The sequence below is a fragment of the Cyanistes caeruleus genome, chromosome 11, assembly GCF_971803275.1.
Source record: "Cyanistes caeruleus chromosome 11, bCyaCae1.hap1.1, whole genome shotgun sequence".
Lineage (NCBI taxonomy): Eukaryota > Metazoa > Chordata > Aves > Passeriformes > Paridae > Cyanistes > Cyanistes caeruleus.
This window is the reverse complement of record NC_141711.1, coordinates 724,034-741,449: the sequence shown is the minus strand read 5'-3', so window position 1 is coordinate 741,449 and position 17,416 is coordinate 724,034. Positions and strand designations below refer to the sequence as shown.

The window sequence follows — 17,416 nt, the reverse complement described above, 5'->3', positions numbered from 1 at the left end:
TGTTGTGTTTAACAGCATTAAACAGGGGGTTGGGGGTTAGCAGGGCTGGGCAGGAGCTGCTCCTGAACAGGGCAGAGCAGCAGAACCCAGTGCCCAGCACCAGCAGCCAGGGCAGCTCCTCCTGGATGTGGCACCAGGAGTCTCCAGCCTGGGGCTGGGCTGGGGTGAGCTCGGACAGCTCTGCCAGGTCACCCCGGGACAGGATGAACCTGACACCTGAAATCCACTCTGCTTTGGAATACAAATACAATACAAATACAGGCCTTGTGATAGCACAGCTGCAACAAGGCTCTGGGGTTTGCAGGTTCAGGCTGTGCTGACCCCAGTGTGGGCAGGAGCCACGCTCCCAGCAGCACAAGGTGCTCTCACCCTGCCCCAGCCCCTCTGCCCTCTCCTTTGCCAGATGTCACTGCCCCGGCAGCACCGACCCCAGCCCTGCAAACAGCTGGAAAACACCTCCTCATCCAACACAGCACTAAAAACAGCCCGGCCTGACCTTTCTGGGCGCTTAGAAACCCAACACTGGGCTGAGCACAGATGGACAGTTCACTAAAATAATATTTACAGATACAGGAGAAGCACTTTCAGCATGAAATTGGTGCGCTGGCCCTTATCAACACCTCAGCACCCCCTGTGACAGGTGACAGACCTTCAGGCACGTCCCGACACTCTGCTCCAGCCACAGCACTAAATCTGCCCAGTGACACGGTATTTTATCTTTCCATCTCAGTGCACCCCACCCAAAGGGACACGGGCACAGGCACCAGCCTGCCCAGAGCCCAGCACAGCCCAGCTGCACTCCTGACTTCTCCAAGGTGCCTTTACCCTGCAATCACAGACTGGGAACAATTTCTCTCTAATCTAAATTTCCCCTCTTTCATTTTGCACCCATCACTCCTTGTCCTATCTCTACACTTCCTGATGACTTATCCCAGGAGTACAAATAGTTGGGGTTTGTTCCTTTGGGTGGGTACAAATAATTTTTAATGCCACTTGCCCATACAAAATGTACAGTCCAGACTATTTTAAGCAGTAAAAGCAGATCTTTGCCAAAATCAAGTGCTAATCTTTTATCTGGAGCCATTAAAATACAATTATTAGTGCAAGCAGAAGAGCAGAGCTTCAAGCCAGGGCTGGAGTTATCTTTTCTTATCATGAAGCCATGAAGGAAAGAGGCAATGAACATAGAAGTGCACCAAGAGCTGCTTGTTCTAACGAGTAACAATAACTCTGGCAGAACAGGCCCGTGGAGCAGAACCTTTCCCAGAAATCCAGAACTGCAAGTTACAGCCCAGTGAGTTTAAAACAAACATGTGCTCTGGCATTTGCAGCTGGAATATCGGGATAGTGCCAAGCTCTGGGCCCAGGGGAGAGCCGGGTGCTGCAGGACAAAGCCCAGGAGACACTCCCAGAGTGACAAATTGCCACCGGTGTGCCAGGAGCACCTCCAGGGTCACCCGGCAGGGCAGGGGAGAGGTGAGGATCACTGGCAGTGCCTCTGCAGCCTGAGGAGCCCAGGGGACCCACACACAGCCACATCACTTTGGGAAAAGCCCCTGTTGAAGTCTCTCCTGTTAAAGAGAAGCAAGATCTTGCCTGTTGAGTCTCTCCTGATGAGCCCCACGCTCTCCATCGCTGCTCAGGGCCAGAGCTGCCCCTGCCCTGGGTGAGTTCCTGGGGCTGGACACCCCCTGCCAACACTGGAAGTTGTGCCGGCTCCTAATGTTTCAGATCCATAAAATTTCTTCACATGGTGCTGCAGGGAGAGGGGACAACAGCAGGCATTTACCAACAGTGCCTGCCGGCCATTGGGGCTCTAAAGGGACCTTCCCCAGCACAGTCAGGTGTGTGCTCACCTCTGCTTCAGCACAAACACCTGCAGAAGGGACTCGGGATGGAATCACGGCACTTCAGGGCATTGCCTTCTCCCCTGCACACACACACAGCCCTCTTCCTCAAGGGGCAGGAGCAGCCCATTCCCTGAGGCCACTGCCAACCTCACAGCTTTCCACCAGCTTTCCAGCTTTCCAACCTTCCATCCTTCCATCCTTCCAGCTTTCCAACCTTCCAGCCTTCTGCCCTTCCAACCTTCTGCCCTTCCAACCTTCCAACCTTCCAGCTTTCCATCCTTCCAGCTTTCCAACCTCACAGCTTTCCAACCTTCCATCCTTCCATCCTTCCATCCTTCCATCCTTCCAGCCTTCCATCCTTCCAACCTTCCAACCTTCCAGCTTTCCAACCTTCCATCCTTCCAACCTTCCAACCTTCCAGCTTTCCATCCTTCCAGCTTTCCAACCTCACAGCTTTCCAACCTTCCATCCTTCCAGCCTTCCATCCTTCCAACCTTCCAACCTTCCATCCTTCCAACCTTCCAACCTTCCATCCTTCCAGCCTTCCATCTTTCCATCCTTCCAGCTTTCCAACCTCACAGCTTTCTAACCTTCCAACCTTCCAACCTTCCAACCTTCCAGCCTTCCATCCTTCCATCCTTCTATCCTTCCATCCTTCCAGCCTTCCAACCTTCCAACCTTCCATCCTTCCAACCTTCCATCCTTCCAACCTCCCAGCTTTCCAGCCTTCCAGCCTTCCAACCTTCCATCCTTCTGCCCTTCCATCCTTCCAACCTTCCAACCTTCCATCCTTCCAGCTTTCCAACCTCCCAGCTTTCCAACCTCCCAGCTCTCCATCCCACCCACAGCTCCCCAGCCCAGGCAGGCAGAGGGCTCCGCCGCCTGCTCCTGGTAAAAACCACAGCACACTTGGGCTGATTCCTTTAGGAGGCAAATCCAGCAGATCCAGCTTTCCCCGAGGGAAACGGGAGCCAGGCAAAGGAGAAGGCTGCTCCCGGGGGTTCAGGAGGAGGAGGAGGAGGAGGAGGATGCTCTTTCCCCGGCAGCCCTCACTAGATGGTGCTGTGAGACAGCAGAACAGTCCCCACAGCCTCTCACTCGGCTGCTGGTTTTAATAGCCTCAAAATCCCACATGTCCTACAGTCTTCCACACTCTATTGATCAGCATCAAAACTGTAGTTAAATAATTCCAGTTTGATAAAATATTCAAGGCTGGTATATTGATTGCAACATCCATTTTTTACTCAAAGCTCCAAGGAGCACATCTGTTCTCCAGTTACCGCTGTGAAACATTTTTTTTTTTACCTACTTTAAAGGTTCAAAACAAAAACTTTTTTAAAATAAAGAAAATTTCACAGAGTTCTACACAGGAGAAAATTTAAATTCCCAGCCCTTACTCTTTGCAATGTGCAAAGAGATTTTCTAGACTCCTGCTCCAGCCACCACTGCATTTAAACTGTCTAAAATAAAGCCAGAAGTGCTTACATCTGTCTTTCCTCCTTGCTTACATCTTTCTTTCCCCTCCTCTGTGTTCCACACCAAGTAGAAAATGCCCTTTGTTTAGGGAGGATATAACACTGCAGGCAGCAGCAGCCCTTTAGGATATTTAGCTCATTAAGGACATTTTAAAGTAAGAGGAGCCGTGTCCATGTAACAAGGAAGGGGAGATTGCTCCACACCCTGGGGGTTGGTGGTGCCACAGCCCAGCTCCAAAAGGTGCCAGCCATCATCTCTTCTCCCTCCTCTGGTCAGGATTTGACAGCTCAGAGCTCTGGAAATCACACCAGCAATGCAGAATGACAAAAAAGTGGTGTTTGGCCCCAAGCCCCTCCAGTATTTGCTTTTACTATAAAAGGAGCCTTGGCCTGTTGATGAACACGGGCTGGATGTGGTTCCACAGCCACTGGGGAAGCTGAGGGTTGTGTTCTCAAACACCCTGTTCTGCTTGTGACAGCCACAGCTCCTTTCAAGCCTCACCTCAGCCCCAGGGCTGTCCTGTCTCCAGAGCACAGCGATGCCGTTTCAAGCACTGGGCACACTCTCGATGCCAGCCACGGCTCAGCTCAGAGCAGCCACAGCCAGGAGCACCTGGAAGGGAGAGCCCAGCAGTAACCCCAGCTCTCTGGGCTTCTGCACATCCCAAAACACTCATCCTAAAGGAACAAAGTGGTATGGTGGCAAGCCAGGCAGGGGGAGGAGACGCGAGGTGGGTCCGGCTGAGCTGCGGATGTGCCACCCCCGGCAGCGCTCCAGACTGGGCTGGAACAAGGTTCTCTCATGGCAGCTGTCCCTGCCCATGAGATGATCCTTAAGGTCTCTTCCAACCCAAACCATCCTGTGATTCCCATCTCCATGCCCAGGCTGTGAGCATACCCCAGCCCAGAGGCCCAGGAGAGCACCTTTCTCCTCCTCATCTCCTGGATTTTCCAAGGCAGAGTCTTTGCCCTAAGTTTCTGCAGGAAAAAAAAAAAGCCCAGCAAAGCAAACCAGGACCTACTGCAGCAGCTGCCAGCTCCACCCCCAGCAGGCACTGGGCTCAAAGCATCAGAGGGTCACTCATATTTTCATTGCACAGCCTTTGAACAGCCACAAACAATGACAATAGAGTCTGCAAAGCAATGGCAGGAAAAGGTTGGGTCCAAGGCAGCACAGAGCAGCCCAGGACCTCTGCCCTGAACTGGAGCCAAACTGCAAAACGTGTGATGTGGATTCCCAAAGCAGAGACCTGGAAGTGCCCAGAGCCCCAGGGCTGTTTGAGACCATCCCCAGCAGCAGGGTGGTCACAAAAAGCCTTGTTTTAGCCACAGAGATGGGACAGCAGAGTGGAAACACATGGACTGAAAACCCAGGGAGCAAAGGACTCTCAGCAGACACCTGGCCCTGGGGCAGAGCTCCCCATGAGCTACAGCAAACCTGGAACTCCTAACAGATGTGCAAACAAAGCCATCCCTTCTCCCTGCAGCCATCCTCAAAGCATCCACACATTACCATTGGGGAAAATTGAGTGGAAAATGTCAGTCTGGGGTTTGTGATTGCTCAGGTTCAATAGAGGAAGAGCATTTGCAGCCAAGAACGTGTCAAACCAGGCATGAGCACACAAAATACTCACATGTATTTGTATTTCTCTGGGAAAATAGTATTGGAAAATGTTGCCCTTTGCTTGTAACCACCAACGTCCTAAGGACAAACAATTTTGGCTTTTTCCAAGAAAAAATCAACAATCACAGTAGGGCTTCAGGCTACTCCTCGTCACTGGGGCCAGGGTTGGTTGAGCTCACCATTCCCCCTGGGGCAGGTCAGTGGGGAGTGACCCTGCACTGCCAGGCTGAAGCACCGAGCCCCAGCTCATGGAGTGGCTTTTGCAGCACAGGGAACATCAGCAGCTGTGCCCAGGACAGGCCCAGCCTCCAGCTCTCCCTGCTCCCTCCCCCAGGACCTCCAGCACCCTTTGCTTCTTTTCAGGGATGTGCAGTTTCCCCTCCCCATATCTAAGGTATAATAGGTATACCCATATCATAGGTAGAGCTTAAGTGATGGAAGGTGTCAGTCTCCAAAGTGATGAAGCTTTCTTGCCAAATGCCTTTTCTTATAATAAAAACAAGGGAAAGAATAACATTTGTTCAATCGTGGTTCTTGCAGTGTCTGTGTTTCTGGACTCTGGCACTGCTTGTCCTGAGGGCTGAGCAGGTTCTTCATGAAATACCATCGAGTCTTGGGGCATGACTTTAGAGAGCACCAGAAATAGTGTGTAGAAGGAGAAAAACAGCATTGTTTTTCTTCCACATATGGAATCCACTTCCAGTGGGGGATTTACACACATGAACATAATCCCTTTTGATTCTGTCAGAGCTGGGATCTTGCTGACCCTCTTCTATTTTTTTCCACCCATCTCTTATATCATCAATAATTATTTTTCTTATTCCTTTTTTGGCCATCTTTTCCCTCTAGTTCAGGCTCAGCCAGTTTCTCTGAGCCCCCCCAGCCTGTCCCTTCTCTCCTGGTGCAGATGGGGCCACCAGGGCACTCCAGAGCAAGGTGGACACATCCCCGTGTTCCTGCAGCACAGACACCCCCAGGTGTCACCTCTTGTCTTGGAGGTCCCCACGAAGCTCTGCTGCCGTGTGAGGCACACTCAGACCTGCTCACACCCCCCTGAGCAGTCTGCTGGGGCTCTCCCACCACCCTCTCCCTTCCTCAGAGGGGCTCAGCCCTGTCAGGGCCCAGCAGGGCTCTGGGGCAGTGCCCACCACGTCCTGCAGAGCTGGGATCCACCTGCAAAGCCCCAGAGCCGTGCCTGGAAGGTCCTGGAGGTGCAGGTCTGCACGGGAGAGCCCAGAAATGTCCTGTCCATGGATACCTGCCCTCGGGAGGAGGCTCACCTTCCCCACAGGGGCACTGAGGGTGTGGCTTGGCAGCAGCAGAGCTCTTTCCTAAAGCTTTAATTTGTGCACCAAGAGTGTCCAGCCACCTCTGAGCCACTGCCACGCCGTGGCTGGAACAGGGGCCCGCTGTGACAGCCACTCCTGATTTATATGGCACAGTCAGGGGAAGTTATGAATATTAATTCCTTCAGTTCTGCCATAAATAGTCCCAGTCAGCAACACCCATAAAAATACAAATAGTTCAGCATTAACTCCTGGAAAGCCCCAGCACAGCCCTGGAGCAGGCTCACAGATCTCAGCATGCCCAAGCCCCTTGGGGGTCTCTGAGCAGCTTTGCCTGCAGCAGGACCAGCACTTCACAAGGTTTGGATCTTGTGTGCTCAAAGGGGCTCCAAAACCTGTTGTTTTTTCCAGCCCTCAGCAGCTTGCCTTGCAGCTGAAGCATTTTTCTCCTAGAACACAGCTTGCCATTCAGTTATACCCACCCCAGAGAGCCCAGGAAGCCCTGAGCCAAAATTACATCTTGGGCCCAGCTGTGGGGCACAGCAGGAGCAGCTGTGTCCTGCCCTGGTCCATGCACGGAGAGCTGAGCCCAGACAGACGTGGGGGAAGCACAGTGGCAGTGGGATTGTCACTGTCACCACGCCTGGACAAGCTCCGTGTGCAGCCTCCTGTGCCTGCCATGGATGTTGATATGAACATGGACAGTCCCAGCTGAAATCCCCAAAGCCTGTCTGCAACACAAAGGCAATGGAACAAAATAAAGAGTATTTATTCTATTTCTCCCTTTTATTCTGAGCAGAGAAATCAATAATTTTATACACTAAATAAATATTTCTTTTAAATTGAATTTCCCTTCTCCATCTAATAAGCCAATATGAGCCTTCTACTACTCAGATCTTGGGCACTGCTGGTTCCTACAACATTACAAATGTGTTTGTGTCCCCTGCTTGCATTAAAACACCACAAATTAGGTGCTGGGTACTGGCTATGCTCCAATGGACACGAGAGCATCCGCATTCCTACAGAGTTACAGTGCTTCCTCCACAGACTGGATTTATATCCACATCCAAACTAAATAAATCATCAACCACAGCCCCTAAACCAGCTCACTTATCACACCAAGTATGAATAATGAAATGTCATAATATTTGCCCAAGACACGTGGTTTGTTTGCTTTCAATAAATAAGGTCTGGAAGGGGGGGGGAGTGGAGGTAATGCTTCCTCCTGGTGTTGGTCACTGCTGGGAGTGAGAATGGCCTCTGGGCTGGTGGAGACAAGGCAGAAATGGGGGGAGAAGCCAGCTCAGCCCAGAGCTCTGCTCAGCATCCCTGCAACTGTGACAGGCACAGCTCGGCCAGGGCAGGCACAGCTCCGTGTTCAGGGCACCTGCAGGGCACAGCTCACTCTGGGACAGCCTGGGAATCCCTGCAGCAGCACCCTGCTGCCTCTGACACCCCAGGAACTGCTGCCCCTGACACCCCAGGAACTGCTGCCCCTGACAGCCCAGGAACTGCTGCCCCTCACACCCCAGGAACTGCTGCCTCTGACACCCCAGGAACTGCTGCCTCTGACACCCCAGGAACTGCTGCCTCTGACACCCCAGGAACTGCTGCCCCTCACACCCCAGGAACTGCTGCCCCTGACACCCCAGGAACTGCTGCCCCTGACACCCCAGGAACTGCTGCCCCTCACACCCCAGGAACTGCTGCCTCTGACACCCCAGGAACTGCTGCCTCTGACACCCCAGGAACTGCTGCCTCTGACACCCCAGGAACTGCTGCCCCTCACACCCCAGGAACTGCTGCCCCTGACACCCCAGGAACTGCTGCCCCTGACACCCCAGGAACTGCTGCCCCTGACACCCCAGGAACTGCTGCCCCTGACACCCCAGGAACTGCTGCCTCTGACACCCCAGGAACTGCTGCCCCTGACAGCCCAGGAACTGCTGCCCCTGACACCCCAGGAACTGCTGCCCCTGACAGCCCAGGAACTGCTGCCAGGGGCTTGGGACAGGTTTTTACCTGAGCAGCTTTGCCAGGGGCACATCTCACACTCTGCCACATGAAACCCTCCTGCCATGGAGAGGGGGACGGGAGGCTCTCCTCCTGTTGCTATATTTGCCAGTCTCTGCAGCCCTGCTTTCCAGCAGCTGTCAGCATGCTAAGCTGGGATATTAGGTGCTCACAAACTTGTCAGCTTTTGCCTCTGGCTTCAAGTACCCCTGCTGCCCGTTTGGGCTGCTGCTGCCCTCGGGGCCCCCAGCCCAGTGCCACAGAAACACAGCCTTGTAAGGCTGAACACTGACACAGGGGAAGAGCTGTAGCTCCCAGACCTGGGATGAAATGCAGCCTCATGTGGTGTCACAGCTGAGCTCTCCCAGCCTCATCTGCACTGAGGGGCTTCATAAGAAATAAAGAACCTAGACAAAAGAATAAAGGAGGATTTCCACAAGGACAGCCCAGAGCCTGCTCCACTGGCTGCAGAGAGGCAGCAGCCACCAGCCCCAGCATCCCACCAGGATCCCCAGCCCTTCCTACAGCAGAGACCAGGGTGCAGAGAGATTGCTGGATGTGGATCACAGGGGCAGGAATCTGATATTCATAGACTTTCTCTCTCTTTTAAAGGGCAAGACTCCTTGTATAGAAACAAACTAAGACAACAACTCGAATGATAAATTACCGTTCCCCTGTACTTCCTCTGTGAAATTTAATTTTAATTGATATTAAACATGACAGAGCTTCTGCTCAAACTGGTATTTGCCAGCCACGATTTCCGCTGTCTCTTCAGAGCTAATGCCAACGCATCCCTGCCCTCAGCATCCTCTGTCCATCAGTCCTGGTGGGCTGAGGGACCACCTAAACACAAGAGCCCCTTGCAGGACAATGCCCAAAGCAAGACTTTCCCCACGAGGGCTCTGGCACAAAGAGCTCAGGCAGGGCTGGATTCCTCAGTGATCTAACAGAGAGGAGAGCCACGCTCCCAATTTCTCCTTCTTCACTGTTCCTTCACTGCCTTTATGGTGTGTTCATTTTCACAGGAGCTTGGATCTCAGTGAGCTTCCTTTCTGCTTTATCCTTCTCTGCTCAAGAGAAATGAATCTATTTTACTTGCTGAGTCCTAGCAGCAGGTTATTTCTCTGACTCCTAGAAGGCTTCCCGGTCCCCAGTCCTGCAGGCTGGTTCTCCCCAGGTGTGACAGTCTGTTCCCAAAAGCAGCGCTGCCCCTGAGAGCACATTCAGGGCAGCTCAGGGTGGCAGTGCTCCCCGTTTCTGCAGAGGGAAATGTGCCACCGGCTTTCTTAACAAGTGTTCCCACAATGAGAGGTTTGGATTTCAGTGAGGAGAACCTCCACGGCGTCTATTTTGGGGCAGATCTGCCCAGCAGATGGGCCGGAGCAGCGCTGAGCAGGTGTCCCTGCGCTCTGCCCACCCCTGCCCCGCCTGTGTGACCCCGCTTTTACACCGTGTCCCATTCACAGCCTGAAAGTACTCGGAAATACATTTATTTATAGCAGCCGCAGAGCAGCACAATGTCCCCCTGCCTCTCGGGGCTGGGACACGCTCAGTGCCCGCACGCCGGGCTGCGGGGCTGTGCCTCCTCCTCCTCCTCCTCCTCCTCCTCCTCCTCCTCCGGGACAGCCGAGCCCGGCCGGGCGGGGACAGCCAAAGCGGGGCTGTGACTCATTGGTGCCAGCAGCAATGGCTCTGGGGCAGGGCCGGCTGTCCCTGGCTGTCCCTGCGGCACACACTGCCGCAAGGCACAGCCCCAGAGGCAGGCAAAGCCTCCCCGGAGCCTGCCCCTCTCCATGGCTGTGTCTGGGCACGGTGCTGTGGCTCACGTCCTTCCTGTGCCCGCTTCTGCCCTTTGTGTCCCTTTGTGTCCTCAGGGAGGTCTGTGAGCAGCTCATCCACCTCGCTTGGAGCGAGGATGTCTCACCCCAGGGCACCACCATGGCCCGCTCCAAAAGCCCAGGGACGGGGCCACAAGGGCTTGGTAAGGACAGCCCTGCCCAGGCTCTGCTGCTTTTGGAAGGCAGCAGAGCCTTTTGCCTTAAAATACCTCAGTGCAGTGCCAGCCACGCTCTTGGGCTCTGCGGTGGCACTGCCACCTTCAGCACTGGTGTGGGCTCCTCCAGCCTGCCTGGGGAGCTGCCAGTCCTCGAGGGGACACACAGCCACCCCTCTGTCCCCTCCTTAGGGACACACAGCCACCCCTCTGTCCCCTCCTTAGGGACACACAGCCACCCCTCTGTCCCCTCCTTAGGGACACACAGCCACCCCTCTGTCCCCTCCTTAGGGACACACAGCCATCCCCTGCCCCTTCCTTAGGGACACACAGCCACCCCTCTGCCCCTTCCTTAGGGACACACAGCCACCCCTCTGTCCCCTCCTTAGGGACACACAGCCATCCCCTGCCCCTTCCTTAGGGACACACAGCCACCCCTCTGTCCCCTCCTTAGGGATTTAATCACCCCCTCCTGTACCCCTACTTTGTGGAGTGCTTTTTTCACAAAAGCGTTACTTTTAAGCAACTCTTCAGATCATGAAAGGCAGGAGCTCACAGGAGACATGGAGGAGGATTAGCAAAGTACAGCCCAAGTTAAATAAACCTTCATTAATACACTGAGTGTCCCTGGAGGAGATATTTCCACCACTATGGTTCTGAGTGTTGGTCTTGGGTTTCCTCGAGTTTCCATGGATGAAAAAGCTGGAACCTAAGGAACCTGGGCTGGCACCACAAGCCTTTTCCTGGGCTCTGAAAGGACCCTGAGGAGCGCTGGCCATCCCAGGGCAGTGTGGCTTCTCTGGGTGATATTTATAGATGTGATTCCTGTCTCCCCAAGCTGCTTCATTTACAGATTCATAAACGGTTTCTTTCAGGCTTTTGAGGACTTCTGTCCCAGTTTGGGCATTGTTTCTCCCACACAAGGGTAAAATCCCAGCGGCACAGCTGGGCTGGGGGCTGCACACCCCCCCTGCCACCCCCGCCCTGGCGCAAAGGCCACCGGCCGCCCACACGCATGCCATCCCCCTGAGGTGACAGCACAGGGGCTGGCCCCAGAAAAGCCCCTTTAAGGGACACTGCCGGGCGGGCTCGGGAGCCAGGACATTAATTTTAGCCTGGAGCAGTGCCAGGGCACAGGGCAGCTGCTGCAGGCGGTGCTCCCCAGTGCTGTCCCAGTGCTCCCAGCACAGCCGGGTGCACACACAGCCATGGCAGAGGACAGGAGCCAGCTGGAGGAGCGGATCATCATCAAGGACCAGCACACCAAGGAGATCGACCTGGTCAACAGAGACCCCAAGCACATCAACGAGGACGTGGTGAAGGTAGGGCTGTCCCTCACTGTGCTGGAGAAGCACCACTGCAAGCAGGATTTGGGTTCCAGAGCTCGGTGTGTGTTTGGCTGTTGGTGCCTGCCCGTGTGTCCCCAGAGGTGACAGCCCTGCTGGCTGGGCACCCAGAAACACTGGCTGGGAGGCAGCTCTGCCTCCAGCTAACGCCACATTTCCCATTCCTTGAATGGGCTCTCCGGTTTCATTGTGGCTTGAAAATTTATGGAGACGCCTTCCTCTGTACCAATAAGCTGGCAGCCAAAAATAACACAGGAATTAAGCATAACCAGTTTAAGGGATATTGGAAAAAGGCTGCTGGCCTTCAAGACACCACAGTCTCAGTACTGGAATGTTTGGTGTGTGTTGTCATGTTTGTGGGAGATTGTTCCCCCCAGGGCAGCCCAGAGGTGCAGCAGCCACCAGCTCCCTCCCTCTCTGACCGAGAGGAATTCCCACTCTAACTCCTGGGCTTCCTCTAGACTCCCTTACAATTGCAAACAAAATTTGTCTCTGTTAGCCAAAGATAATTCCAGCCCAAAGGAGAACAGGAGGAGGTGGAAGGGCTTTGTTAAAACTGTTGGTGACTGTCACAGCAGAAGGGACAGCGGGCACAGAGCTGCTCACACAGGCTTTGTAACGGGCTTGACAGCACTGCTGAAACACAAACCTGGATTTGGGCATTAAACACCATTACGCCCATTATGGCCACAGCGTGGTCAAACCAAACTCCCTTGGCTGAGCTGTGACAGTGACAGCCACGGATGGCTCCTTGCTGTGAGACCTGCCCGTGACAGCTGCCTGACACCTCAGCATCCCCAGCCTCGTGCCCAGCATCCCTGCCATGCACCAGGAGAGGGGCCAGGCCAGGGGAGCAGCACTCTGCCACGGCAGCAGGGAGCAGGAGAGCCCCCAGCCCACTCACCCCAGGGCCAGGCAGCGCTTTGGGGCTCCCCAGCTGCTCCTGGTGACGATGCCACTGCCATCCCGGCCATCCACAGGCCTCTCACCAGCCTCTCTCCCAGCACAGCCCTGCCTTTTCCCTCTCAAGGATCTCCAAAGCCTGAAGAGACCTTCCAAGCTCCCCCTGTCCCATGGCTGCTGCCCCACCAGCACTGGAAGCTTTCAGAGCTCAGCATTCCTCCACCTTAAAATAGCCCGGCCGAGAGGGCTGGGGAGGGAGGGCAGAGCCAGCCCGGGACAGGAGCACAGCTCACCCTGCTGCTGCTCCTGCTGCTGCTGCTGCTGCTGCTGCTGCTGCTGCTGCTGCTGCTGCTGCTCCTGCTGCTGCTGCTGCTCCTGCTGCTGCTGCTGCTGCTGCTGCTGCTGCTGCTGCTGCTGCTGCTGCTCCTGCTGCTGCTGCTGCTCCTGCTGCTGCTGCTGCTGCTGCTGCTGCTGCTGCTGCTGCTCACCCTGTCCCAGGGACAGCCAGAGGCACATCCAACCCCAGGGAGTGCTCTGGAAGAACAGGGAACAGCCAGGGGATGCAGTGCCCCACAGGATGAAGGGCTCACCTGGCCCTGGATAAACACCCTGAGCATCACAAAGCAACAGGCAGAGTTTGGGGTCACCTTACAGCAGTGGCACTGGCCACAGAGGCTTTGCACAGCTTCACAAACCTCCAAGCACAGCAGCAGAGCAATGCCTGGCTGGACTGGGCAACCTTAGCAGAGTTTTCCCACCCTAAATGGTTCCACAGATCTACAAAGGAACAGTAGCTGCATGTGCTGGTCCCAGGATCCAGACTCAGACTGATTCTGAGCCTCCACTGCCCCTCCAGGCCCCCTCCCAGTGTGATGGCAGCAGGAGCAGTGGGGCAGAGCCTCTGCCTGATACCCCCCTGCTCCCTGCATTCATTGATCCCTTATGAGCTCACCTGGCAGCCGGGCAGTTACCTGGGCTAGTCCCCAGCACACCTGGGCTAGTCCCCAGCACACCTGGGCTAGTCCCCAGCACACCGGGGCTAGTCCCCAGCACACCTGGGCTAGTCCCCAGCAAACCTGGGCTAGTCCCCAGCACACCTGGGCTAGTCCCCAGCACACCTGGGCTAGTCCCCAGCAAACCGGGGCTTTCCAGGGGCTGCTGATGGCACCTCAGGGCCAGCTCTTGGGGCTGCTGGCTCCTCATTGTCAATGCTTCTCTCAGCATCTCCTGCTCACTCCAGGAAATTAAAGATGACACAGAGTGATTTTGTGATCCAAGTGCAAATTTTGTGATCCAAAAGCAGAATGAATATTGTGATTTAACACGAATGTACAGACACGTCAGCTGCCAGAGGGGAGGCCGGGCTGCTTTACAAGACAAATAGCTGCTTCCATATTCCCTGGAAGTGAATTACACCCCAGGGGGGTCTCTGCGTGGAGTTTTGGGGAGTGTGTGTCACTCAGAGACACTCCCAGTGCCTGCACAGACAGCAAGGGCAGGGCTGTTTGTTCCTCCTTCCCCAGGAGGAACATGGACAGAACAGCACTGAGCACCCCATCCTATGTGTATAAATAAATAATCCATAAATCCAGAGGGCTGCTGGATCTTTATTAGCACAAACACCTTCCTGCCGAGTGGGCAGCCCCGTCCCTGAATGCTAAAAAAGGGCAGGAATGGGCTCTGGCCGCTGCTGCAGCCAGCACTCCCACGCACAGCTCCTGTTCCAAGGGCTCCTGCCTGGCCTCGCACCTGATTCCCCACATCAGGGGATGGGACAGGGACTGTCACCCTCACATCCCCACCCACCCATGGGGCTGAGCCCCCTCTGCTGGCCCCGGGCAGTGCCAGGAGCCCTGAGCCATCTCCATCCCTGCTCGGGGCTGTGGGCACAGGGAGCACCCCCAGCACGGTCCCCTCTCCCCAGGCCCCTCCAGCCGGGATCTGCTCTCCCCTCGTGCAGCCCCTCATCCTTGTGTCGGGGCCTTTGCTGACCCCCAAACCTCCCTCGTGTCCGTCTGCTCTCCTCCCAGGTGGATTTTGAGGATGTGATAGCTGAGCCCGTGGGAACGTACAGCTTCGACGGCGTCTGGAAAAGCAGCTACACCACCTTCACCGTCAGCAAGTACTGGTGCTACCGGCTGCTCTCTGCCGTCCTGGGCGTGCCCCTGGCCATCGTCTGGGGCTTCCTCTTCGCCCTCATCTCCTTCTGCCACATCTGGGCAGTGGTGCCCTGCATCAAGAGCTACCTGATCGAGATCCAGTGTGTCAGCCGGATCTACTCCCTCTGCATCCACACCTTCTGTGACCCCCTCTTTGAGGCGCTCTCCAAGATCTGCAGCAACATCCGAGTCGCTGTCCGGAAGGAGATTTAGGTCCTGGCAGCTGCCCCAGCAGCCCTGGCACAACCCCTCTGTGCAGGCTGGGCACAGGGACACACGGACACACGGACACACGGACACACGGACACCCTGCAGTGAGGGACCCACACAGGGACACACAGACACCCTGCCCAGTGAGGGGACTGCACAGGGACACCTGTGACACGGGAACCGTGCATCATGGCAGGACCCCACAGCAGCAGTGGCTCTTGGGGATGCTCTCTGTGCATGGAGGCAGGCCATGCTGCTCCTCACTCCATCCCAAAGCCTTAGGAGAAGAGAAGCCCACCAAGGCTCAGGGAACAGCCCAGAGAGACCCCTCTGCCCTCCAGGACCCCCAGGAGTTCCTGCAGAGGGGCGGCAGCACCCCCTGGCCCACAGCCCTGGGCACAGCCTGCAGGTGCCGGGTGAGCAGTGAGGCTGCAGAGCTGCTGCTGGCCCCTGAGCAAATCCTGCCCACTGCTCCATCCCTTCAGGCTGGGCTGGCACTGACACAAACTCCCTGACAGGAGTTATTGTTTGTGACAAACGATTGCTGTGGTGGGAGCTTCTGCGTTAAACCACTGCACAAAACTTTCAGGGATAGAACCAAACTGTTTTTCATGTGTACTTGCATTTCAGCCAAGCTGTGAGAGCCAGACCAGGCCATGCATGACATGTTGTGTCTGCTCTGAGAGCGTGAGCTGATCCTGGGCCACTGCCAGCTGCAAACCCGCTTGTGGCACTTTGATGCTCAATTAATTATGTATTTAATTGTGCAGCGCCATTGAGTTGGGCAGGATCCAGAGCAGGATCCAGAGCAGGACCCAGAGCAGGCTCCAGAGCAGGATCCAGAGCAGGATCCAGGGCAGGATCCAGAGCAGGACCCAGAGCAGGATCCAGAGCAGGATCCAGAGCAGGACCCAGAGCAGGATCCAGGGCAGGATCCAGAGCAGGACCCAGAGCAGGATCCAGAGCAGGATCCAGAGCAGGACCCAGAGCAGGACCCAGAGCAGGATCCAGAGCAGGATCCAGAGCAGGCTCCAGAGCAGGACCCAGAGCAGGACCCAGAGCAGGACCCAGAGCAGGACCCAGAGCAGGATCCAGAGCAGGACCCAGAGCAGGACCCAGAGCAGGCTCCAGAGCAGGACCCAGAGCAGGACCCAGAGCAGGACCCAGAGCAGGATCCAGAGCAGGACCCAGAGCAGGATCCAGAGCAGGCTCCAGAGCAGGACGCAGAGCAGGGTCCAGAGCAGGACGCAGAGCAGGACCCAGAGCAGGATCCAGAGCAGGACCCAGAGCAGGACCCAGAGCAGGACCCAGAGCAGGATCCAGAGCAGGACCCAGAGCAGGATCCAGAGCAGGACCCAGAGCAGGACCCAGAGCAGGACCCAGAGCAGGACCCAGAGCAGGCTCCAGAGCAGGCTCCAGAGCAGGATCCAGAGCAGGGTCCAGAGCAGGACGCAGAGCAGGACCCAGAGCAGGATCCAGAGCAGGACCCAGAGCAGGACCCAGAGCAGGACCCAGAGCAGGATCCAGAGCAGGACCCAGAGCAGGATCCAGAGCAGGATCCAGAGCAGGACCCAGAGCAGGACCCAGAGCAGGATCCAGAGCAGGACGCAGAGCAGGACCCAGAGCAGGATCCAGAGCAGGATCCAGAGCAGGATCCAGAGCAGGACAGTGCAGCTGGAGCCAGCCCTGAGCATGGCCCCGAGCGCTGGGAGGGCAGGGGGGACACTCAGCTTTTGGGAACCTCACTCAGAGACAAGCTGGGCTCTAGGCAAAGCTTAGGTTGGTTTCCCAGGGCCAGTCCTCACTGCAGGGGCGTTGGGTGGATGCCGAGTTAGCGCCAGGCACAGCAGTGCGCGTTCCCCCGCGGCCAGGGCCGGTCCTCTGCCGTGTCCTGGGGCTGGCACTGAGCCAGGGGGGCTGCAGGAGGGACAGGACCACGCTGAGCCCTCGGGCTCTGCCCAGCAGGAGGGACTCACATCCCACCAGTGCCCTCCCTCAGCATCCCGGGCTCGCCCCAGGGCAGGAGGAAGGAGCCTCTGCCGGGCCCCTGCTGCTCCGGCCCCGGGGAGGGGGGAGTGAGGAGCAAAAGGTGCAGTTCAGAGCTGTTTCCTCCCCTGTGCTGTCAATTAATTTGTCGGTCCCTCTTCTTCAGAGCTGCACTTTCACTTTGAGGCCCTTGAATGCTCTTTTGGCTCCAGCCTTAAGTGCTTTGCTGAACCCGGGCCCAGGAGGTCTCGATGTTCAGAGGCTGTTCTCAATTGTCTCCATGTGCGCCTTCCCTTGGCTTCCAACAAAGACTTGGAGCCAAAGACTCCTCTGGTGCCACGCCAAGGGTGAGAGGGAGCCAGGTTTTCTACTGGACCTCTTCCAAGGGCTTGGGATTGTATAGTGCTGTTACTCCATAGCAGTGTGGCACCCAAGCTCCAGCAACATCAGGGCCCAAGAAGGATGGAGTGATTAAAAAAAAAAATAAATATTTAGGTAATTATGGGAGGAGGGGAAGCCTCAAAAACCATTTCACTTTTTGTGAGAATAAAGTAATTAAAATCAATTGTAT

General features: G+C 55.9%; 2 protein-coding genes across 2 annotated transcripts in view; one reads left to right on the top strand and one right to left on the bottom strand.

The window, feature by feature from the left end:
• The first annotated feature begins 11,401 nt into the window (after positions 1-11,401).
• CAV3 (caveolin 3) lies at positions 11,402-15,943 on the top strand. The gene is made up of 2 exons (XM_023935020.2): positions 11,402-11,563; positions 14,521-15,943. The coding sequence occupies exons 1-2, from the start codon at positions 11,450-11,452 to the stop codon at positions 14,860-14,862; spliced, it is 456 nt and encodes a 151-aa protein (XP_023790788.2). The 5' UTR covers positions 11,402-11,449; the 3' UTR covers positions 14,863-15,943.
• Positions 12,704-17,416, bottom strand: part of RAD18 (RAD18 E3 ubiquitin protein ligase) — a 49,068-nt gene continuing 44,355 nt past the window's right edge. Inside the window, exon 13 of the mRNA XM_086845532.1 lies at positions 12,704-12,973. Coding sequence (XP_086701658.1) covers positions 12,715-12,973 — 259 coding nt within the window. The 3' untranslated portion in view covers positions 12,704-12,714. The remainder of the gene's footprint in view (positions 12,974-17,416) is intronic.